This window comes from Myotis nattereri, assembly GCF_964212035.1.
Source record: "Myotis nattereri genome assembly, chromosome: 7".
In the NCBI taxonomy this organism is placed as follows: domain Eukaryota; kingdom Metazoa; phylum Chordata; class Mammalia; order Chiroptera; family Vespertilionidae; genus Myotis; species Myotis nattereri.
Window position 1 is genome coordinate 48715899 of NC_138082.1, and position 19744 is coordinate 48735642.

The 19744-nt window shown below is 41.7% G+C and overlaps 1 protein-coding gene across 1 annotated transcript in view; it reads left to right on the top strand.

Moving 5' to 3' along the window:
- STK39 (serine/threonine kinase 39) overlaps window positions 1–19744 on the top strand; it is a gene marked incomplete at its 5' end in the record, with an annotated part of 266483 nt that overhangs the window by 153664 nt on the left and 93075 nt on the right. The window contains 4 exons of the mRNA XM_081096279.1: window positions 5271–5393; window positions 5493–5522; window positions 8288–8350; window positions 10089–10156. Of these exons, the coding sequence (XP_080952405.1) occupies window positions 5271–5393; window positions 5493–5522; window positions 8288–8350; window positions 10089–10156 (284 nt within the window). The remainder of the gene's footprint in view (window positions 1–5270; window positions 5394–5492; window positions 5523–8287; window positions 8351–10088; window positions 10157–19744) is intronic.

Genomic DNA, 19744 nt, shown 5'->3' on the forward strand with positions numbered 1-19744 from the left:
AGCAAGACTGAGAGATGACGTTTCTAAGGTCATCAGGTTAATGAGGGAGGAGAGGGCGTGGAGAGGGTGTTCGCGCGGGAGATAGTGCCTAGTGAGCTGCGAGCAGCCTGTTTGTGGTCAAGACTGAGAACAAGGAGCAGTAGGAGGGAGAAGCAGGAGGAGAAGCACACGAACACAGGTTTGGCGAGAGTGTGAAGTAAAAGAACGGGATTGAGCTGGGTCTACAAGATAGCTTTGTGGCAACAGAGAGGAGCACTGACCTGTGCAATTGTGAAGCCATTAAATCCCGGGGAATGAGAGAGAGAGAGGTTTTGGTGGCCTGTGGGGAACAGGTAATATTTTATGTGAGTGAGGATGGGCTGAGGAAGTAAGGGCTGCTCTTTAGAAAAACGTTGACAGGGAAATGACAGAGGGACTGCTCACGAAGCACATCCGCCCCCCACCCCCACCCCCTTCTGTGAATAGAAGTATAAGAGAGAATTAAACATGGCCATGCTATGATGGGTGGAGAGGAGTCAGGGCCTGGCTGTCAGTGTCTTGAAGAAATAAATGAGGAGCACAGCCGGATACATTGGTCTTTAATGGAGAAGGAATCCCGTTTCCTTACACACTGGAGGGAAACAGGCTAGGAGCGGGGAGAGCCTGAGGAAGCTTCTCAGGAAGAGAAGGGCTGGGTGTAAGGTGGTGCTCTCATGTGAAGTTATTCGGAGCGATTGGGCGGCTGAGATGGGGCTCTCCTGTGAGTAACAGGCAGAGGCTGGCGGTGGAGAGGGGGTCAGACTGCTGGTCTCACTTCCTAGCGCTGCCTCCCCAGCCGTATGCGCTTGAGCCAGGATGAGCCCCGCCTCGGTACTCCCTCTGGAAAATGGGCTGATAACATTACTGTCAGCGCACAGGGCCACGGGGAAGATGACATTGGCCGATATATTCCAAGTGCTCAGAGTGTGGTTAACTGTTGTTCTGTTGACAACTGCTGGTATTTTGGCCCGGGGAGAGGAATAGGCTAACAGTGATTGGCAGTGTTGTCTAGCACAGTGTCTCTCACCCCTGCACGAGGATCTTGCTAAAGGAAGATTAGGAATCAGTGGGTTGGGGTGGGTGGGGCCCACGAGTCAGCATTTCTAACAAGCTCCCAGCTGATGCTGTCCCTGCTGGTCTAGGGCCTACCCTTGGAGTGGCAGGGTGCAGCAGCTCTAATGCCCCAACTAGGAGTGGCCAGTGGCCATCGGTAATGGCTCCAGGCACTAGGCCAGTGGTTCTCAACCCATAACAAAGAAACAGAATTTCCGGAGGATGAGGACCAGAAATCAGGATTTTAAAAAGATTCCCAGGTGATTCTAATGTGCAGCCAAGGTTGAGAACCCCTGCGCTAGGCTATTCTCCACGCAGAGTGGATGTTTGGGCCGAGCCTGCAGCTTTCCCCCAGGTGTAGATTGGACGGGCCAGGGCGCAGGGGCGTGGGGCCCTAATAAGTGCACCGTCAGGAGTCAGCTGTGAAGCCCAGACCTGGTATGACAGGGTGAAGCCACCAGGGGCTGATGGGAGAGGCAACGAGGACCCAGGGCCGCGGAGCACGGTGAGGCCAGGCAGTAGGTGTGGGACGGAGGTGCCAGAGGTGGTGGTCGAGGTGGCAAGTTACGGAACAGCAAAGTGTTTACTACTGGAACCTCACTGGGTTTTGTTTGCTTGGCAGTGCCATTAGAAACAGCAGTTGATTAGAGACATGTTTTGTACTTTCGGTGTGTAGAATGCCTGATAAGAGAAAACTTACTGGGTGCTGTTTCCTGGGTTAGTTGGGTTCAGGCTGCAGTCAGGCATGCAGTCTGTCTGTCGAACCAGTGGGGAAGTGGGGTGCAGGATTCCCAATGCCAGGGACAGCCATTCCGGGGAGATTCCAAAGTCCCGCCTCCAAGGAGAAGTGAAGGTGGCTGTGGAGCTGCTGGGTGCTGCCTCGGAGGGGGTGTCTTTCTGGGATCAGCAGTAAAATCTTTAAACAAACAGTGAAGAAATCACATTTACCCCTTGTTTAGAGTGTATTAGAGAAACGTGCTTCCATTTCTAACATTTAACACCCCGCATAGGGACTTCATCCCCTGGTTCTCTCACATTCAAATCCTGCTTCCTCTTCTGGGGTCAGGGGCAGGACGCTTCAGATCAGAGGGGCACCATTGGGGAAGACTGGTCAGCCTGTTTGCCTCACCTCTGCCTCTCACCCCCCGCCTTCCTTCATAGGTTGTACAGTCTGTTCAATGCTTCTATGTGCATAAATTATATTTTTAAAGTCAGAGAGATAAAAATGCATTCTACCACCTGTTTCTTGGTTTTACTAAGTAAATAATTTAATAGAATAAAGAACAATGTAAAGATAATGCAAAGTCCTGAGGATGAAAACCTCCCTTTGCCTTATTGTAGGGGTTGGGGGGAATAGCAGCATTTATACATCTTGTTCTGAAATTTTTATTTTGAAGAATATTCTTCAGTTCCCAAATAAGAACCCCATTTGTTAAACTATGTGCGACTTAGTGTCCTTGGTTCTAAAAGGTAGTATTTGTTTCCTATCCTCCCTGCAAGGATAGAACTTTGATGGCCATTTTATTGCTTTCTGGTCTCTTCAGTAGAAGTCAGGGTCACATTAACACACAGTGAGGCCTGGGTGTCAAATTGTGCAGCAAGTGTTTTCCCTTCCAGTAAACTGAGAGGGCATTCGAATGAACAAGCTTGCATTCTTATTCTTGCTATTGTTATGCCATTATCGCATGCTACATAGACTCTTGAATGTTCTTTGTCTTAACTTCTACATTTATTTGTTCAACCAATATTTATTGTTTAAAGGTCCGAACAAACTTGTATTCTTTTTTTTTAAAACCTTTTTTCTTTATTTTACACCACCACAACCTACACGGTTGCTTTTTTCCAAATTTGTATTCTTATTCTTGTTATTGTTATGTGAATGTTTTATGCTACATAGATTTTTGAATGTTCTTTGCCTTAATTTCTACATTTATTTTTTTCAACTTAAAGGTCCATGGCACCATTTCTTTCATTGTTAGAGCCTGGACATTTTGCTTTATCTTTCTCTCTTCCAGCAAATAAAACCAAGAGGGAGACAGCCAGGGTTCTAAAACAACATAGAAATAGAAGATGGCCATTTTATTGTCTGTAGTTGGATCCTGCTTGTAGAAAGGAAACTGACAGATCTTATGCACAGAGGAAAAGGAGCATAAACTAAATTTCAGGATATGAGGCTGCACTGTCTTTGAGTGTTTTCAGAAGAGAGAGATTTACTTAGTATAATCTTTTAGATGAGTACTTGAAGAATACTAATTCATTAACCATGCTTGGGTTTACAATTTCAGTAAAAGGAGCTTTGTTCTCTTTCTAAAACACAATTATACTGTTTTCTCACTGTTCAGTTAATTCGTTTTGTGATAGGTGTAGCTTTAAATTCTTTCTTTTAAATGTAGTTACTAACAGATCTTCCTCTATATTGTGCTCATGATTAGTGTTGTTAAGACAATAACTAATTTTACTATATATGTCAACAGAAAATTATTTTCTCCTATCCGTTTCTTTGTAGCTTTAAAATGAACAATCTTCTGAAAATACTGAAGTGCATTTCAGCACTTTTTCTGCCATACTTTGCCAGCATCTTTATAAGCACCATTAAAATCACTATCATTAGAGTAAGTCTTTTCAATTACTCAAAATGCAAGCGGAAAAAAATAACTTATGCCAAGCTCAGAAGGGGTTTCGCTAAGTGCTAAGTGTTTTGAAGGAGAGTTCTTTAAAAAAAAATTTTGGTGTGGAAAAAAAAGCTCTTTTTCTTTTTAAATTGAGCGTAACTATTGGCAGTTATTAATAAGAAGCAAGTTAACCTTTTTTTTTTTTTTACTTCTATGTTGGAACTCAAATCTTCTAGACAAGTGATCAGGTTACTTTTATAGGTTCCACCTATAAAATCAGACCCAACCCTGAGCCTGCGTTGTTTATGACCTCACATGGATGGGAAATGTATAAATGCTTACATTACATGTAAGTTCTGTGGGTTTCCTCTCCAGATTAATGAAGCTCCCATGAAATAACTAAGTAGTTTCTATTATGGAAAAAAGCCTTTCTTCAAACTCATAGTCTTTCAAAGTCTTCACAGGACATATTTAGACAACTCCTTTTTCACAGTTATTCAATGGCATAAGAAGACTCTCTCAGTAGAATGGGAGTCTGGAGACTTTTCTTTCTTGCCTTTATTTTGCGCTTGTAGCTATTGTCTTGGGCCACTTTTCATCTGTAAAATGAGGGGTTGGACTAAACAGTCTCCAAGGCCCCTTTCCACGTGAAGTGTCTCTGAATCAGTGGATCACTGGCGGTTATGGTCACAGTGTGTTCATCTGCTACAGTGCTCTATTTAATTACGGCTCAGTCCATTTATTTTATATTTTAAGGCAAATGGCTTTGGTCAGAAGCTCATCATTCTCAGTCATCCTATCCTTTTAAAAGTTTTGCTTTTTCAACCACAAGGACATTTGGAAAGCATACCCCATGGATTACATCTCTACCCTAGTTTTATTTTTTTTTAAAGAAATAATTGCAGAAGACTGATTGTAATCTCTTTCGGTTATCTGGTATGGCTGATTATTATCTTGCTGTGTTCCTAGCAGTCTCAGAGTCTCAAAGTGTGCTACAAGGTGTGTTAAGAATAGTCTGATGCTATTTTGCTGAAGTAAGTTGAGCAGAATCCTGGGAAAACATGCATGAGGTCAGGTTCTGAGAAAGAGCAAGGTGGCAACAGAGGGCATATGCTTTTCCTACTTAGGTTTTAGATCGCTGATGCCTCTAGTCTAGTAGCTTCATTAGGCTGCCTGCATCCTTGTCTTCTCTCAGTCAGCAGTCTGCTGCTCGTGTGCATTTCTTAGGCAGTTCGGAGGCGCACCATGTGGCTTTTTATGTGTAGTAATTAATAAAGTGCTAATCGAAGCAAAAGCTAAAAATGAACTTGATCCTTAATGGCCGATGCGTGTGATATTCTTCCAAAATATTTTGTTCTACACGTTTATAGGAAAGCATTTCAAGAACACAGTATCTTTAGAAAGAGGATGAGTGTGGGGGTCTGGAGGCTGTGTAGTGTGTCTGGGTATTAACTGCTGGTGACCCCTGAATTCATAACCACTTAGCTTATTTTCAGGGTAGGTGTGTGCCATGTCACCCGAGTAGCAACGCCAGGAAGCACTGTTCACATTGGAGTAGTGAAGAATTGTTATATTTTTCCTTTTCAGGTCAGAAGAGTTCCTGGGTCAAGTGGTCACCTTCATAAAACCGAGGACGGTGACTGGGAGTGGAGTGACGACGAGATGGATGAAAAAAGTGAAGAGGGGAAAGCAGCTTTTTCTCAAGAAAAGGTACATGGCATTGATGATGATTAGCTCACCTGTGTCAATTTCATTTTTGTGGTATTTTTTTTGTGTGTGTATATTAATAAATACATTATTGTTTTACAGTCACGAAGAGTAAAAGAAGAAAATCCTGAGGTGAGTGGTGGTTCTTTATTGATTTTTAATTGTTTTTGCTACTTCATTCTCTGCCCTGCCAGCCCCACCCCAGAAGTATCAGCATTTGTTTCACTTGAGGAAGAGACTTCAAAATACTCTTCTCATGCAGTGGTAGAAAAAAAGAAAATGGACTTGGCCTTTGCACGTCCCCATTCTGTTTGAGTTCCTTTTGAGCTGTATACATTGGAACAGGTCACTTTACTCTCTCAGCCTCAGTTTCCTCCTCTGTCAAATGGGGATGATCACAGTGCTTGCAAAGTTGCCCTGATGATTATTGATGAAATCACCTACAAAAAGCACTCTGGAGTTCTTAGCACAGACTAGTAACACAATTAATCCTAACTCTTGGTATTACTGTCAATTAGAAAACATAGCAGGCATATAGGAAAAATTTCTTTTTGATTTATAGTTTAAAGTAACATATTAAGATGGCTAGCAACTCTAGGTTGAATCTGTTGGTCTTGATTTTTAAATCTCCTGGGTAACTAAGTAGGCAAGGAACACTCTTTTATCAGCTTCCCTTTGAGACTTGGTCCTCTTTTGATTAACTCACTTCCTCCAACTGGTTAATTATCCTAATACCTAATGACTAATGATGACTGTAGTTCAAAGGATGTGTGCTATTTCTCCTAGAGGAAATTTGAGCATATTTAAATGGCCCAGATATTTTACAGACCTAGTAATTAATGTGTACCTTGGTAAATTCTCATTAAGGCAATAGAAGACTTCAGGTTATAAGTGAGTCCATCCCAACTTTTTTAAATCAGCGGACATTTTCTTTTGATTAAGTGGGACAAAGCCTATTCCACTTTAAGGGGCAACAGGCAGTTGGACCTTCTAAGAAAACAGCATGAGAGCTACAAGCCACACCTTCCCCTTTATTGTCCCCTCCCTCTGTTTTCTTCTCATCCTCATGTCGCATCGACAGGCCTTGTCAAAGGATTTTTCAGCCTGCTGGCTTTCTCTGGGTTACTCTCTTTCACATCCTGTTTTCTCTAGCTTATGAATTTATCTTTCCATTTTATACATGAAATATACGGTTTAATCAAGGAAGTTATCCCATGAGTTAGTGAGGATGGTGATGAACTCTACAGTAGGACACGTTGACTACACAGATGTCCTGGGCATTTAGGAATGATCTTTACCCGGTATCATGAATTCTGCCCTCTTCTTGACCACTTTCCTATTTTATCTAGAGTAAAATAGTCAAGGTTTTTCATCTATTTTTAAGAGCATCTCTAACTAAAATGGTCAGTTTCACTAACATATAGAACAAACAACATAATTCAGATAGCACCATAGACCCAAAAGGCATTCATTATTGGTTCACTACAGGATATCCTCGTTGGATTATAGTCGCTGCATCCATCCTTACTAGGTCAGACTTGTTCTTCCTTACTAGGTCTGACTGATGTGTTATTTGGATAATATTATCTGTTGGGCGGGAATAAGGGGGCTTCTCAGGAGAAAGAGAAGTTGTCACCTCTAGTAAATGCCACGAAGGTTTTCAGATTACAGTGGTTCTCTGACTAAAGGCAGGAGATTCTGGAAGCACTGATGTGCCTTTTGGTTGTACCTCAAACCTTAAATAAGACTATGGGCTCGGCCTGAAAGATTCTTTACAAGAAATCATTTGGTGCAGGTGCAATCAGATGGTTAAGGGACGCAGATAATTTGTTTTTCTAATGTAGTCATCCTCCCCCCCGCCCCCAACAATTTAGTATGAATTTAGTGTCAAAAATATAGGAACATGGGAAGTGTGTTACAGTGAACATGCACATACCTATCACCTGGATCCTACCACGACTATATTTGCTTAATCACATGCACATAATCTATTCACCCATCAGTCTATTTTCATTTTTCCATGCATTTCAAAGCAAATTGCAGACATCCACCCCCTTGCCCTGTTACTTTATTACTCACATACTTATTTTTGAGAAAGCACGGAGAGCAAGAATTTTATGCCCTTAACCTTTAGGAAACTCTTGGTACAAAGAATTTCTGCTGACTTCTGATTATTTTAGAATTGATAGTAAGTTTAGAAATGGAAACTCTCCCTTTCGTCCTTTTTCATTGCTGTTCCTCTTGGAGTTTATTTTGGTCTTTCAATTTTTGTTCAGGGCAGAGTTCACAAAAGTAGGGCTTGATGCTAAAATATTTTGGGTATCACATTAGGGCCACGTTTCCAACTTTGAGAGAAAAATAGAACCTATCACTGTGGCATTCCTATTTCCGAACATGTTTTAAAAACCTAGCTATCCCTTTATGTTTTTGAAACCCAGTGAATAAATTGTTGAAAGTAATCATGAAAGGGGTAGGTTTTACTAGTCTGAACATCCTTTCATTAGGAGGCCCTTAACTTTAAATGAAATTATAGGGTAAGAAAAAATGGTCCTGAGCATTTTTCTGTTACTGAGCTTAAAATAGTCCATGCCTTTCACTTCAGCACTGTGGTTCTTTAAAAGCATTTGGGTGAGTCGGGGCACTTCTTAAAGATACAGTTCTTTCCTGTCCCCATGAAATTCTGAATTAGTGTGGGTGCAGGGCAGAAATCTTTGATATGTGTCCCAGGTAATTCCAATGCAGAGAGCAAAAGGACCTCACGTTGGGAAATACTGCTTTAAAATTACCTAGGTTATTTAAAATGTCTGTCTCTGATAATTGTGGCTTCGTGCAACCACACTGGCCCTAATGTCTCATTTTGGTTTCCTTAATTGCTGTAACGGTGGCTCTCTTAACAGATTGCGGTGAACGCCAGCGGCATACCCGAGCAGATACAGTCTCTTTCTGTGCAGGACTCCCAGGTATGTTTCTCCGCCAGTCATTTATGTCTAAGATGCTCTGTGAATAGATTTTTAAGAAAAACTAGCACTTGAGAAAGATGGATAATTTCAGGGTAGCGCTTCCAAATCAGGGACCTGTAAACTCTTTTTGTTTAATAGGCATGGAGAAAAGAATACTGTCACTATTGACCATGACTTTCAGGGCCTCCAACCTTTAAATGATGGGTTCAAGAGCAAGAATTGAATGCTAGACTGCCTCTGAAATTGCTGGTACTGTGTGAAATAAGAGAAGGAAAGAAAATGACTCACCATTCTGTTAGAGTCCAGCCATAAAACACTGTAGTTAATTGATACTTTTCTTCTTTGTTCCTGGTTGGATTTCTGTAACCTGTTTTCCTAATTCTTTTATCATTGAATTTTATGGGCCAATTTATCTCTACAACTTGCCTTATAAAAAAATAATAGTTCAGTGCCTATGAGATGCATTTGTATTAAATGTTACACGACACAAGATGTGTGCCAAGAGCTGGTTTGGGTGCTAGTGAAGGGTGATGACCTGTCAGTGTACAGCGAGCCAGAGTGCAGGTGCCCATCCGGTTTTGCTGAATAATTAATGGGCAAGCCCTCTGCGCTCAAACTGGTTATACTATGAAGCCTCAATAGCTTTAGCAATCACAAGTTCCCACCCCCCCAAGTCTGCATATTCCATTGGAATTCGTTTCTAGCCTACCTGATCTGTGTTTTATGAATTGGTTGCATACTGAGGAGACAGTGAGATTTCATGGTTGCAGGAAGCAACCATTTCATGTCTGAGGTGAGATATCTAGTCCTTGCCCTTATTTTATAGCTGAGGAAGCAAAGCTCTGCAGTGGTTAAGTGGCTCATGAAGGTTGCGCTACTGGTTAGCGCAGAGGCAGGGTTCAGTGTAGGTCTTCAGACTTTCAGGCAACTCAGTAAAACACCTGGAGATACACTGGAGGGATTGGTTGAACGATGAAAGGCAAGCCAGGCATAATAATAATTCAGAAGGCAAAGAGAGCAAACAGGAAAAGGCATTAGGATAACTAGAGATGTGTAACGTGCTGCAGGTTATGCCTTGTTTTCATATCTACTCCCAGAAACCTTTTGAGGCAAGTATCTATCCCCATTTTGTAAATGGGAAAATAGGTTCAGAGAATGACTTGCCCACAGTTACATAGCTAGTCAGTGGCAGAGCCAAGGCTTGACTTGCAATCCCTTATTTTTCTACTCTAACAGGAAGGTCTACTCATGTGCAGGGATTGACAGGAGGAGGGGTAGGCTGTGTAGTGGAGGCATCATGACTGGTGATCTGTATTCAAGGAAATAGGCTCGAGGTGAGAAAGGCACAAAAGATAAACAGCGGCCTCGTCTACTGGTTCCACCTTCCTCTGCATCCTGAGGTTTCAGGTGCCCAAACAAATCTCCGCGCACCCCCATGGCCCAGTGGGGAGCAGTCCATGGCTCTGGTTGCCAGGTGCCCCATTAGATGGCTGAGCCACCTTCTTTGGACTTACTGTAATTTATACCAACTGTTTATAGGGCTCATGCTACGGTGAAATACCAGTGGTCACAATTCGACCTCCGCACAGAGGTGACATGTGGCTAAATAAGACCAACACGTGTAAAGATGCAATTTTGAAATTTCCAGAAAGAAAGGGATGTATGAATCAAGGAATGTCATGATTTTATTTGTTTGTTTCCTGAGTTTATGACACTGTGTGCTGTTGTGTTTTTAAAGGGCCTGCCCAACGCCAATGAGGACTTCAGAGAAGGTTCCTGCGCTGTGAACCTGGTTTTAAGATTAAGGTAAGTAATATTGTTGTTCACTTTGCAGTGCTTTTCCTGTAGTACAGTATTCCGGTCTCCTTCATTAACTTTTCATAGCGTTAGCATAAAGTAAGGCTGCTAACTTCCCGGATTTCCCGGAGCAGCCAGTGTATGCTGTGTTCCCAGGACTAATTGCTCTCTTCTGGTTGCTTACTAAGAAACAGCAAGAAAGCAAAGCACCATCTGAGTGTGTCTGCAGGCGCATTGCACCCTTCATTAAGTTTTCTTTTCCTTGCCTTTTCATTCTCGGGTTTTTCTTTTTCTTTTTTACAATGCGAGATCACAGTAAGGGACTTTTAATGAGTTTCTTTCACACTTCAGCAGCCGGTCTCTGTCAGAAATAAACCATGCTTGTACTACAAGTGGCCTGTTCAGAACATTCTTCAGCGGCAGGTTTGATCAGCCACTGTGGAGAAATGACAGATCTATTTTGAAATGGATACAAATATGGTGCCCGGCAGTAGAGTCCTTGTATCTAGTGTGAATGACAGCTCCTTCTATGTCAAGGATTTTTAAATTTTAAGGTCCATGTTCTTTGTTAAGAATTTGGTGTCTCGGGACAAAAGAAATGTGCTTAAACTTAATTGTAAAGAGCTGAATTTACCAGGTCAATCAGAATACGGGCACATTTTATAAGGTGTCTTAACATAAGTTATACGCATTCTCCTTTGACAATCAAACACATAAAGCACATGGCTAATGGGCCATTTTCAGAGCTGTGGCTGTAAAACGCAGGTTCATTGTCAAGGTTTGTTTCCAGCCCTCTGCGTTATCGTGGTCTGTCTGGGCAGATTATCGTTGCCATAATCATCCCTCCCTTCTGACGGCCGTTCGCAACCTGCAGCGCATTTCCTCATCCTTACCAGGGGACTCTCACAACAACCCTTGGTGTAATTTAACTCAGAGTTGATTTCCCAAGAAATCAAGAAGTGAAATTACCACCAAGACCGTTTTCCTTATATTTGAAAGTAGCCTTGCTTAGGAGTTACAATTAGTGTATTTTGCGAGCCCTGAATAATGAAATAGCTCATTCCCTTCGTATTTGACTTTGGAGCCAGGTACTCCTGCCATTTATCTTTCACTTGTTCATTTATTCATTCAGTCCACCTGTATTCATGAGAAACCCATGCCGGGCTGGGCTCAGTGTTTGTCATTGAGATGCAGGGGTGAGGAGACTGTGAAGGTCACGGTCGAGTCCACTGAGTGTGTGGTGTTGGAAGTGACCTTTGGAATCCAGTCATCCAGTCTCCTACTTGGTTCATGCAGGAATCGTTTCTTTAGTGTCCCTGCTGGGTATTTACCCAGCCTCTGCGCATCCTTCTGCTCACTGTTTTCCCAGGATCACCCCCATGAACATGAAAAGCCTTCATTGTGATAGTTCATCTTCCTCCTGAAGATTCAGCTGACCCTCCTGTTCGGGGCTCTTATGGGCTCAAATTCTGGCCCTCAGAGCAACTGTCAGTCTTTCTGGATAAAAGCCTCCTGAAGAGTGTGTTAAAATTCATGTTTCAACTATTGTTCTGCACGAGGTACTAGAACAATACTGGACTAATGCATTCCCTCATTTGTCTGAGCCATTTGTATATTTGCAAGGCTTGTTCTTCTATTTTCTCAGGCAAAACAGTGCATCGAACTTCAGTCATGCTTCTCGTAACATAGTTACTTCTCTGTCCCCCTCATAATCCTGGATGTTCAACTTTATTGACATTTAGTCCACACCTGCTTTTGTTACCTTTTCTCTCATAGGTCTAGGGCAGTGATGGCGAACCTTTTGAGCTCGGCATGTCAGCATTTTGAAAAACCCTAACTTAACTCTGGTGCCATGTCACATATAGAATTTTTTTTGATATTTGCAACCATAGTAAAACGAAGACTTATATTTTTGATATTTATTTTATATATTTAAATGCCATTTAACAAAGAAAAATCAACCAAAAAAATGAGTTCGTGTGTCACCTCTGACACGCGTGTCATAGGTTAGCTATCACTGGTCTAGGGGGTGGTTTTCCTGAGTTTATGGCTTATTTCACTACTCCTACAGGATGCTCTGTGAAGAAATAAGTAATGAAACAGTGTGTATGGAATCTACCTATTATATATACACACAAACACCTTTTTTTGAAATCACAAGGAACATTAACATTAAAGGTTCTAAGAAAAGTCTTGTAGGAAAGGAATTTATTTACTCTAAAGCCTATTTGACCTCTATTCTTTTCATGGAATTGTTTTCCAGTTTAACATTGTCCCTTTTAAATGTGGCACCTGTATTTACATAGAGGCCTCGTGATGTGGTCTGAGCAGGCTGAATACAGTAGTAAGATCATGTGATTTTTTGCAAATGACAAGCTATATTTTTCCTAAACAGGCCAAGTTTCCATTGCCTTTTGAAATATCCATGTACCTTGGCAAATTAGCATGACCTAAAACTCAGATTAAACCTGATTTTGATTTTTTCATTTGAAGGTCTATCAAGCCTAATTCTGAACTGCAGCATGTGTTTTAACATTCTCTGTCTTAACATTACCACTATAATAATGAATCTGTTGGTTTTGATTCATTGCTAGCCCACCATACATTTCACTCTTGATTGTCAATGTGTCATATTAGTTACAGTGTTTGGTTTATCATATTGGCAAGTGATGATATCCAGTCTTTGACATCTTTATCCAAAACATTGATTAGTTCAGTAGTTCAAATAGGAGAGAGCCTCTGGCATCTGTTAGAAACTGCTCACTGTCTTAAGTGACTTTCAATAATTGCATAGTATTTTATGATATAGTTGCTCAACCAGAACCAAATCCTATTGACGCCCCGGCCTTTTAGTGAATGTTAACTATTCAGAAGGATGTCATAAAATGATCCAGTGGAAGTGTTGCTGAAATTAAGACATGCTATAACTATGGTATTTTCCTGAATCTAACTACCTAGAAACATCTTCACAATATGGGAATGATTTTTTTAAAATATATTTTATTGATTTTTTTACAGAGAGGAAGGGAGAGGGATAGAGAGTTAGAAACATCGATGAGAGAGAAACATCGATCAGCTGCCTCCTGCACACCCCCCACTGGGGATGTGCCCGTAGCCAAGGTACATGCCCTTGACCGGAATTGAACCTGGGACCCCTCAGTCTGCAGGCCAATGCTCCATCCACTGAGCCAAATCGGTCAGGGCTGGGAATGATTTTTATTATAACTTATTTTCAGCGAACATTTGTATACAGTTGTTTGTGTACATCTCCCCCTTATAGTTTTACAGGGTCTTTCTTTAAATTAGTGTTGTTGTTTTTTTTATATTTGAGAACTTATGACTCTCTCAGAATATACTGTTAGACCCCTCAAAGGGCAATCCTTGTATTTTAACCTGAGAAATAGCCTTTGAAAGTGAAAGGTTAAATGCTGTTAAGTTTTTGTAATCACTCTGTGCTGACAGTGTAAACAGCACGTACATTTATTCTTTCTATAAATGTTTATTGAGCACCTACTGTGTACACGGTGCTATTGTAGGTGCTGTAATACAATGAGGCGGGGGGCGGGGTAACAAAATTTCTTGCCCTCCAAAAGCTTACATTTTGAAGGTGGGGAGAAGAACAATTCAAATATTTATATTCTATGTTATGATATATAAATTCTCTGAAGATAGAAAGCATAGGGAGTGCTATTCTATATTGAGGAAGGCATAGGGGTTTTCTACTGCTGTGTAACTAGTTACCACAAACTTAGTGGCTTAAAACAATACCCATTTACTATCTCTCGGTTTCTTTAGGTCAGAAGTCTGGGCACAGCTGAGACGGTTTCTCCGCTGTGCCTCACAAGGCTGTAATTCAGGCTTGCTTGGAGCTCAAGGTCTTCCAAGCTCCTCTGGGTGTTGTCAGAATTCAGTTCCTTGCAGTTGTGGACTGAAGTCCTCACTCCTTCAAACCACCTCATTCCACAGGTAGTTCACAACGTGACCTGTCTTTTTTTCAAGGGCAGCAAGAGACCCTCTCCCTTCTCCTCCAAGGGCTCAGTCCCCCTGTTAAAGGTTGAAGCCCGTTCTATCTAGGACAGTGATGGCTAACCTTTTGAGCTCAGTGTGTCAGCATTTTGAAAAACCCTAACTTAACTCTGGTGCCGTGTCATTTATAGAAATTTTTTACATTTGCAACCATAGTAAAACAGTTATATTTTTGATATTTATTTTATATATTTAAATGCCATTTAACAAAGAAAAATCAACCAAAAAAATGAGTTCACGTGTCACCTCTGACACATGTGTCATAGGTTCGCCATCACTGATCTAGGATAATCTCCCTTTTGAGTAAATCAGAATCAGCCAATTTGGAACTTTTAATTACATCTGCAAGATCCCTTCATCTTTCCCACATAACATAAATTAATGGTGGAATGGCAGCCCATCATATCTAAAGACCCCACTCCCACTCAGGGGAGAGGGTTATGCAGGACATGTTCACCTGGGTGCAGGACCTCTTGGAGGCCATCCTAAAATTCTGCCTTCCACAGAAGGGTGCTCTGAATACAGTGACATTTGAGCAGACCACTGATGGAACTGGGGTTTCAAGCAATAAGGTTGTTTGGAGGAAAAGAGTTTTATACAGAGCAAACAGTGATTGCAAAGGTTCTGAGTGGGGAGCATGTTAGTACAGTTATAAACCAGGCAGGGCCCCAGAGGGACAGAGTGGTAGGGGTGAGGTCAGAGAGCTGGCAGGGACTGAATTATGCAGCACTGTGAAGCCTGTGGTGAAGACTTTGGATTTCTCTGTTAGTGGGTGGGAACCATTGGAGGTTTGTGAGCAGGAGAGTGATATGAGAGTTAAATTTTAAAATGAGCACTGTGGTTGCTTTATGGAGAGACCCTTTACGGTGGGAGCAGGGAGCGGTGATGTGACCCGGACCAGGGTGGGGAGTAATGGAGGTGGTATGAATTATTGAACTCTGGTTAGAGGAGTGAGAACTCAGAGATTACTCAAGGTTTGGGCTTGAAAATATGGGTGCATGGAGTTGCTGTTTCCTGAGTTGGGGTTGCAGGCTGGGGTAGAATCAAGAGTTCAGGTTCAGATATGGTAAATTTGGGCTGTCTAGTGGATATCTGTGTGATGATATAGGTTGCATGAGTCTAGATTTCAAAGGAAATAGATATCTAGGCTAGAGGTATATATTCGAGAACTGTTGGTACATGCGGTATTTCATTTAAAGCTATGGAAATTATATGCGCTCACCTAAAGGAGTGATGAGGGTAAAGAAGACAGTGATCTGGTGTACTCTCAGGCGGTGCATGGATGAGGAGCAATCAATTGATTGGCAAGGAGAAGCTGATGAAGCAAAGGAGAGCACAGTGGTTCTGTAAGTGGGGAGCCTCTCAAAAAAAAAAGAGGAGTGAAAGCTGCATCTATTAATAGATCAAGTACAGTGGGAACTGATAATTCACCATTGTATCTGGCAAAATGTAGCACATTCTTGACCTTGGCAAGAGTTGTTTCATTGGAGCGATAGGGACAAAGGCCTGATTGAACTGGGTTCAAGACAGAGTAGCAGAGAGAACATGAGGCAATAAGGATAGATAACTTGCTAGTACATCTAACTCTAGCTAGAAAATTGCTATATACAGGGGACTAATGAAATGGGTGGTAGCTCACTGAGAATGTAAGGTGAAGCGAGGGGTTTTTTTGTTTGTTTTTTGAAAAAGCGTTGCTTTATAGGTTAATGGGAATGATTCAATAGAGAAGGAAAAGTGGAATGAGAGAGGAGCTATGGTAAGACTGATGTCCTCATGTGGGTGGGAAGGATGACTCCTAGGTATGCCGTAGACGTCAGACTTAGGAGCATGGAAAGGTCCCTGTTGGACGGTGCAGCCACCACAGGGGAGGCAGGCAGAGGTGCAAGGAGCTGGGTGGATTTGGGTAGTGACATGTGGGAGTCCTCTTCTGTTGTTTCTATTTTTGTAGTAAATAAGGCCATTATTTGAGAGGGAGGAAGGAAACGATGGTCCAGGTTGGAGAAGTGGGGAGGTAACTGTAGGTGAGCCGGAGAGTGACGTTCCCACGGCAGTGTGGTATGATGAACATGCTGCACCAGGGATCACTTGAGTGCAGTGATTGTGAATTTAAGGACATTATTCTGAGGTCTCAACATAAATGTGTGTGTGACCGATTGTAGTTGAAACAGAAACAACATTTAAAACATTTACAGAGACAATGGAATACCATGTGGCTATAAAGAAAGAAGGAGCGCTTACCCTTTGCAACAGCGTGGAGGGACCTGGAGTTATTGTGCTAAGCGAAATAAGCCAGTCAGAGAAAGACAATATCACATGATCTCACTTATATGTGGAATCTAAGGAACAAAATAAACCAATGAACAAAATAGGTCCAGAGGTATGGATGCATGGAACAGACCAGCAGACCTCAGAGGGGAAGACGGGAAGGGATTAACCGAACAATTCAGATGCATATATGCATAACCAATGGACACAGACAGTAGTGCGGTAAAGGCCTGGGGTGAAGCAGGGGCTAGGGTGGATGGGGGCAAAGAGGGGAAGAAATGGGGACATCTGTAATACTGTCAACAATATAAATACATACATACATATATACATACATACATACATACATAAAGGTTTCTGTGAGCACACCCACAGGCCCCAGATTTACAATCACTGTTTAAATCATACAGAAATGTGGGTTATAGAATTGTTCTCAGTCATCTCTTGTGTGCAGGGTGGCAGTATCCTGCCCTCTTCTCTCACCACCAGCGCCCACTCATAAGTCCAAGTTCCTTCTCTTAGAACCTGCAAAGTTACATGCTCATTGAGTATCAGAAACCTGCTGTCCAGTGTTGGCCTGTGCCATACAATTTCTCCATGCTCCATTCCCCATGTGAAATTTACTCTGGATCGCTTGTACCACCTCTGGGCCCAGAAAAGCTGTCTCCTTCGCCCGTCTGCGTGAGACGAAGCTGAGAGGTTGTTCTGGCCCAGTGTTGATCAGATTTTAGAAACTCCATGCCCCCTGTTGCCCCCTCATTCCTTTTCATCTCCACATCAAGATTCTGAGATATGTGTGTGTGTATATATATATATATATATATATATATATATATATATACACACACACACACAACACATTTACCCTCCCTCTGTCTTTGCAAATCGCTGCTCTAGGGAATGCGTGGCTCTCTGGTATTGGGAAACAGTGCACTTGCCTTCCTTATCCCCTGAGGTCATGAGGGCGTGACATTTATATGTGTGATGCTCCACAGGCTAGTAGATAGAGTGTTGAGATCAAGCCAGCCTTTCATCAGTTCTTTTTGTTTTGTTTTTTTAAATATATTTTATTGATTTTTTACAGAGAGGAAGGGAGAGAGATAGAGAGTTAGAAACATCGATGAGAGAGAATCATCGATCAGCTGCCTCCTGCACATCTCCTACTGGGGATATGCCCGCAACCCAGGTACATGCCCTTGACCGGAATCGAACCTGGGACCTCTCAGTCCGCAGGCCGACGCTCTATCCACTGAGCCAAACCGGTTTCGGCCCTTTCATCAGTTCTTAACTAATGCTGTGAGGGTGGCTGCCCTCTTCACTCCTTGGAAAGGTCATTCTGACTTTTTTGACATAGCATTTTACACACCTACCTGCTAGGAATGTGCCCCCACCCCCGCCTCAGTCTCCCAGGTTGCCAGGTAAACCTCACCTTCATTCTGTAAGTAGGACACTGGGAAATATTTTACTTTTCAAAATGTCAGATTCTACAAGAAATGACTGATAGATAGCAGCTAAAAGCAGCATATTTATTTCTTCATTTTTCCAATCATTTCTGGTGATCATAGGCAAAAGACTGAGGAGGCAAAAGCTAATTCTTTCCTTGAAAAAAATATTATACTGCTTTAACTTGCTTTTAAAACTGACCTGTTATATCTGAGGTTGGAGAGAAAGGATTAGACCTTAGGTCTCAAAGTTAAATGCTGGATGGAGATAGCTCAAACTTAGATTTTTCTTTTATGTACTTTCCTGCAAATGTTCTTTTGTCCATTGTGCATATGGTAATGCCATCTATATTATTTTTTTTTTTTAAAGACTGAGTATCATAAAGTTAGGTACAAGGTAAGGAAATCCTCTTTAACATACCTCAGGAGGAAATTACCAAGTGGGCCACCTCAGAATTTATATACTGTCAGTAGAGGGCAGTACAATTTCTGGTTTGAGCTAAACATTGTACCAATATTTTGCCATTAGTATATTTTTTTCATAAAACAGAATAGATATGTATTTGACATAAAAGGTGTTTTTTTAGAATCAGGCTCAGTGATTTGGAAACATGATGAGCATAGTTAAATTGTTAATTCCTTTGTGGTGGATGCCGTTCATACTTGGACAGCTCCGTCATGTGGATTGCAGTTACATTTTGCTGAAGGCAACCATGCCAGTTGTTGTCATGCATAGATGTGTTGTTGGCCTGGGGTCTTTCACTGGCTCATCAATTTGCTCATAATGAACTTATCTTTTTATTAGGTAGCACTGTCATTAGACCTTGATGGGCCAGTGAAAGACCCCAGGCCAACAAAACAGCTTTCCTGCTTGAAGGGAAAAATGATCTTTCGATACCTATTTTAACATTAATCCTTCAACATGACAATATCACCTAATTTGACTTATTTGACTTAATAAATTATAATTTCATAAAGAAAGTTGAATTTGCTAAAAACAATATTGATTATTGTTTTAACATCAGTATGCCTGACTTCCAATTCCATATCACTGTCATTCAGGAGGGGTCATGATTCTTAATTTTTTCTCTAGCCTGTGAAATAAGGTTAATTGCATATTCTTACTAGTCAAGTGTTTTGAAGGCTTGATTACTTTTCCCCCAAAAGGTTAAGTAGTATAGGCATAGTGTCCAGTCGTGGCAATGCTTTCAAGTACATGTTGGGTTTTTTCCCCAGCAAACTACATATTTATGGCTTTTTTTGTGCAAGGCTTTGTTGAAAATCCAAAGATGAATAAGACAGGGTTTTTGTGCTCAAAGAGCTTACCGTGTAGGCGGAGAGATCAGACGCCGCACAAATGACTCCAGCAGAAGGTAGAAAGTGGTAAATGCAATAAGAAGACAGATGAAAAGAAGGGCTATGGGTAGTTAAAGGAAGGTGAGAGCCCTTTTCCCAGAATACTACCTTTGGGTTACTTGTTCCCATAGTAACCAGCGTTTGTTTTTTTCACCATCCAGATTTTGAGAAGAGTAATGGTTAGGTTGAATCCAGGGGCGGCAGTGTCAGGCCTTCCCAGGCTTATATTATTTCTGAGAAGACCATGTTTGTTTCCCAGGAGTGGAATGTGTTATTATATAGGCAACACATTACTAGAAATCCACTTCTTTAATATGAAAAATATTTGGCATTTCACTGAAGTTTTTGAATGTTCTGTCTTGGTCAATTTCCATTTCTCTGAGGATTGAAGTCCTCATTGGCCTCATTGTCAGCGAGACCCTCGCAAAGCTGACGTTCCTGCTCCGTACCAGGCACTGTGACGAGCACTGTGTGCGCTTCTGTTGTTGAATCATCCTAAAACCTCCAC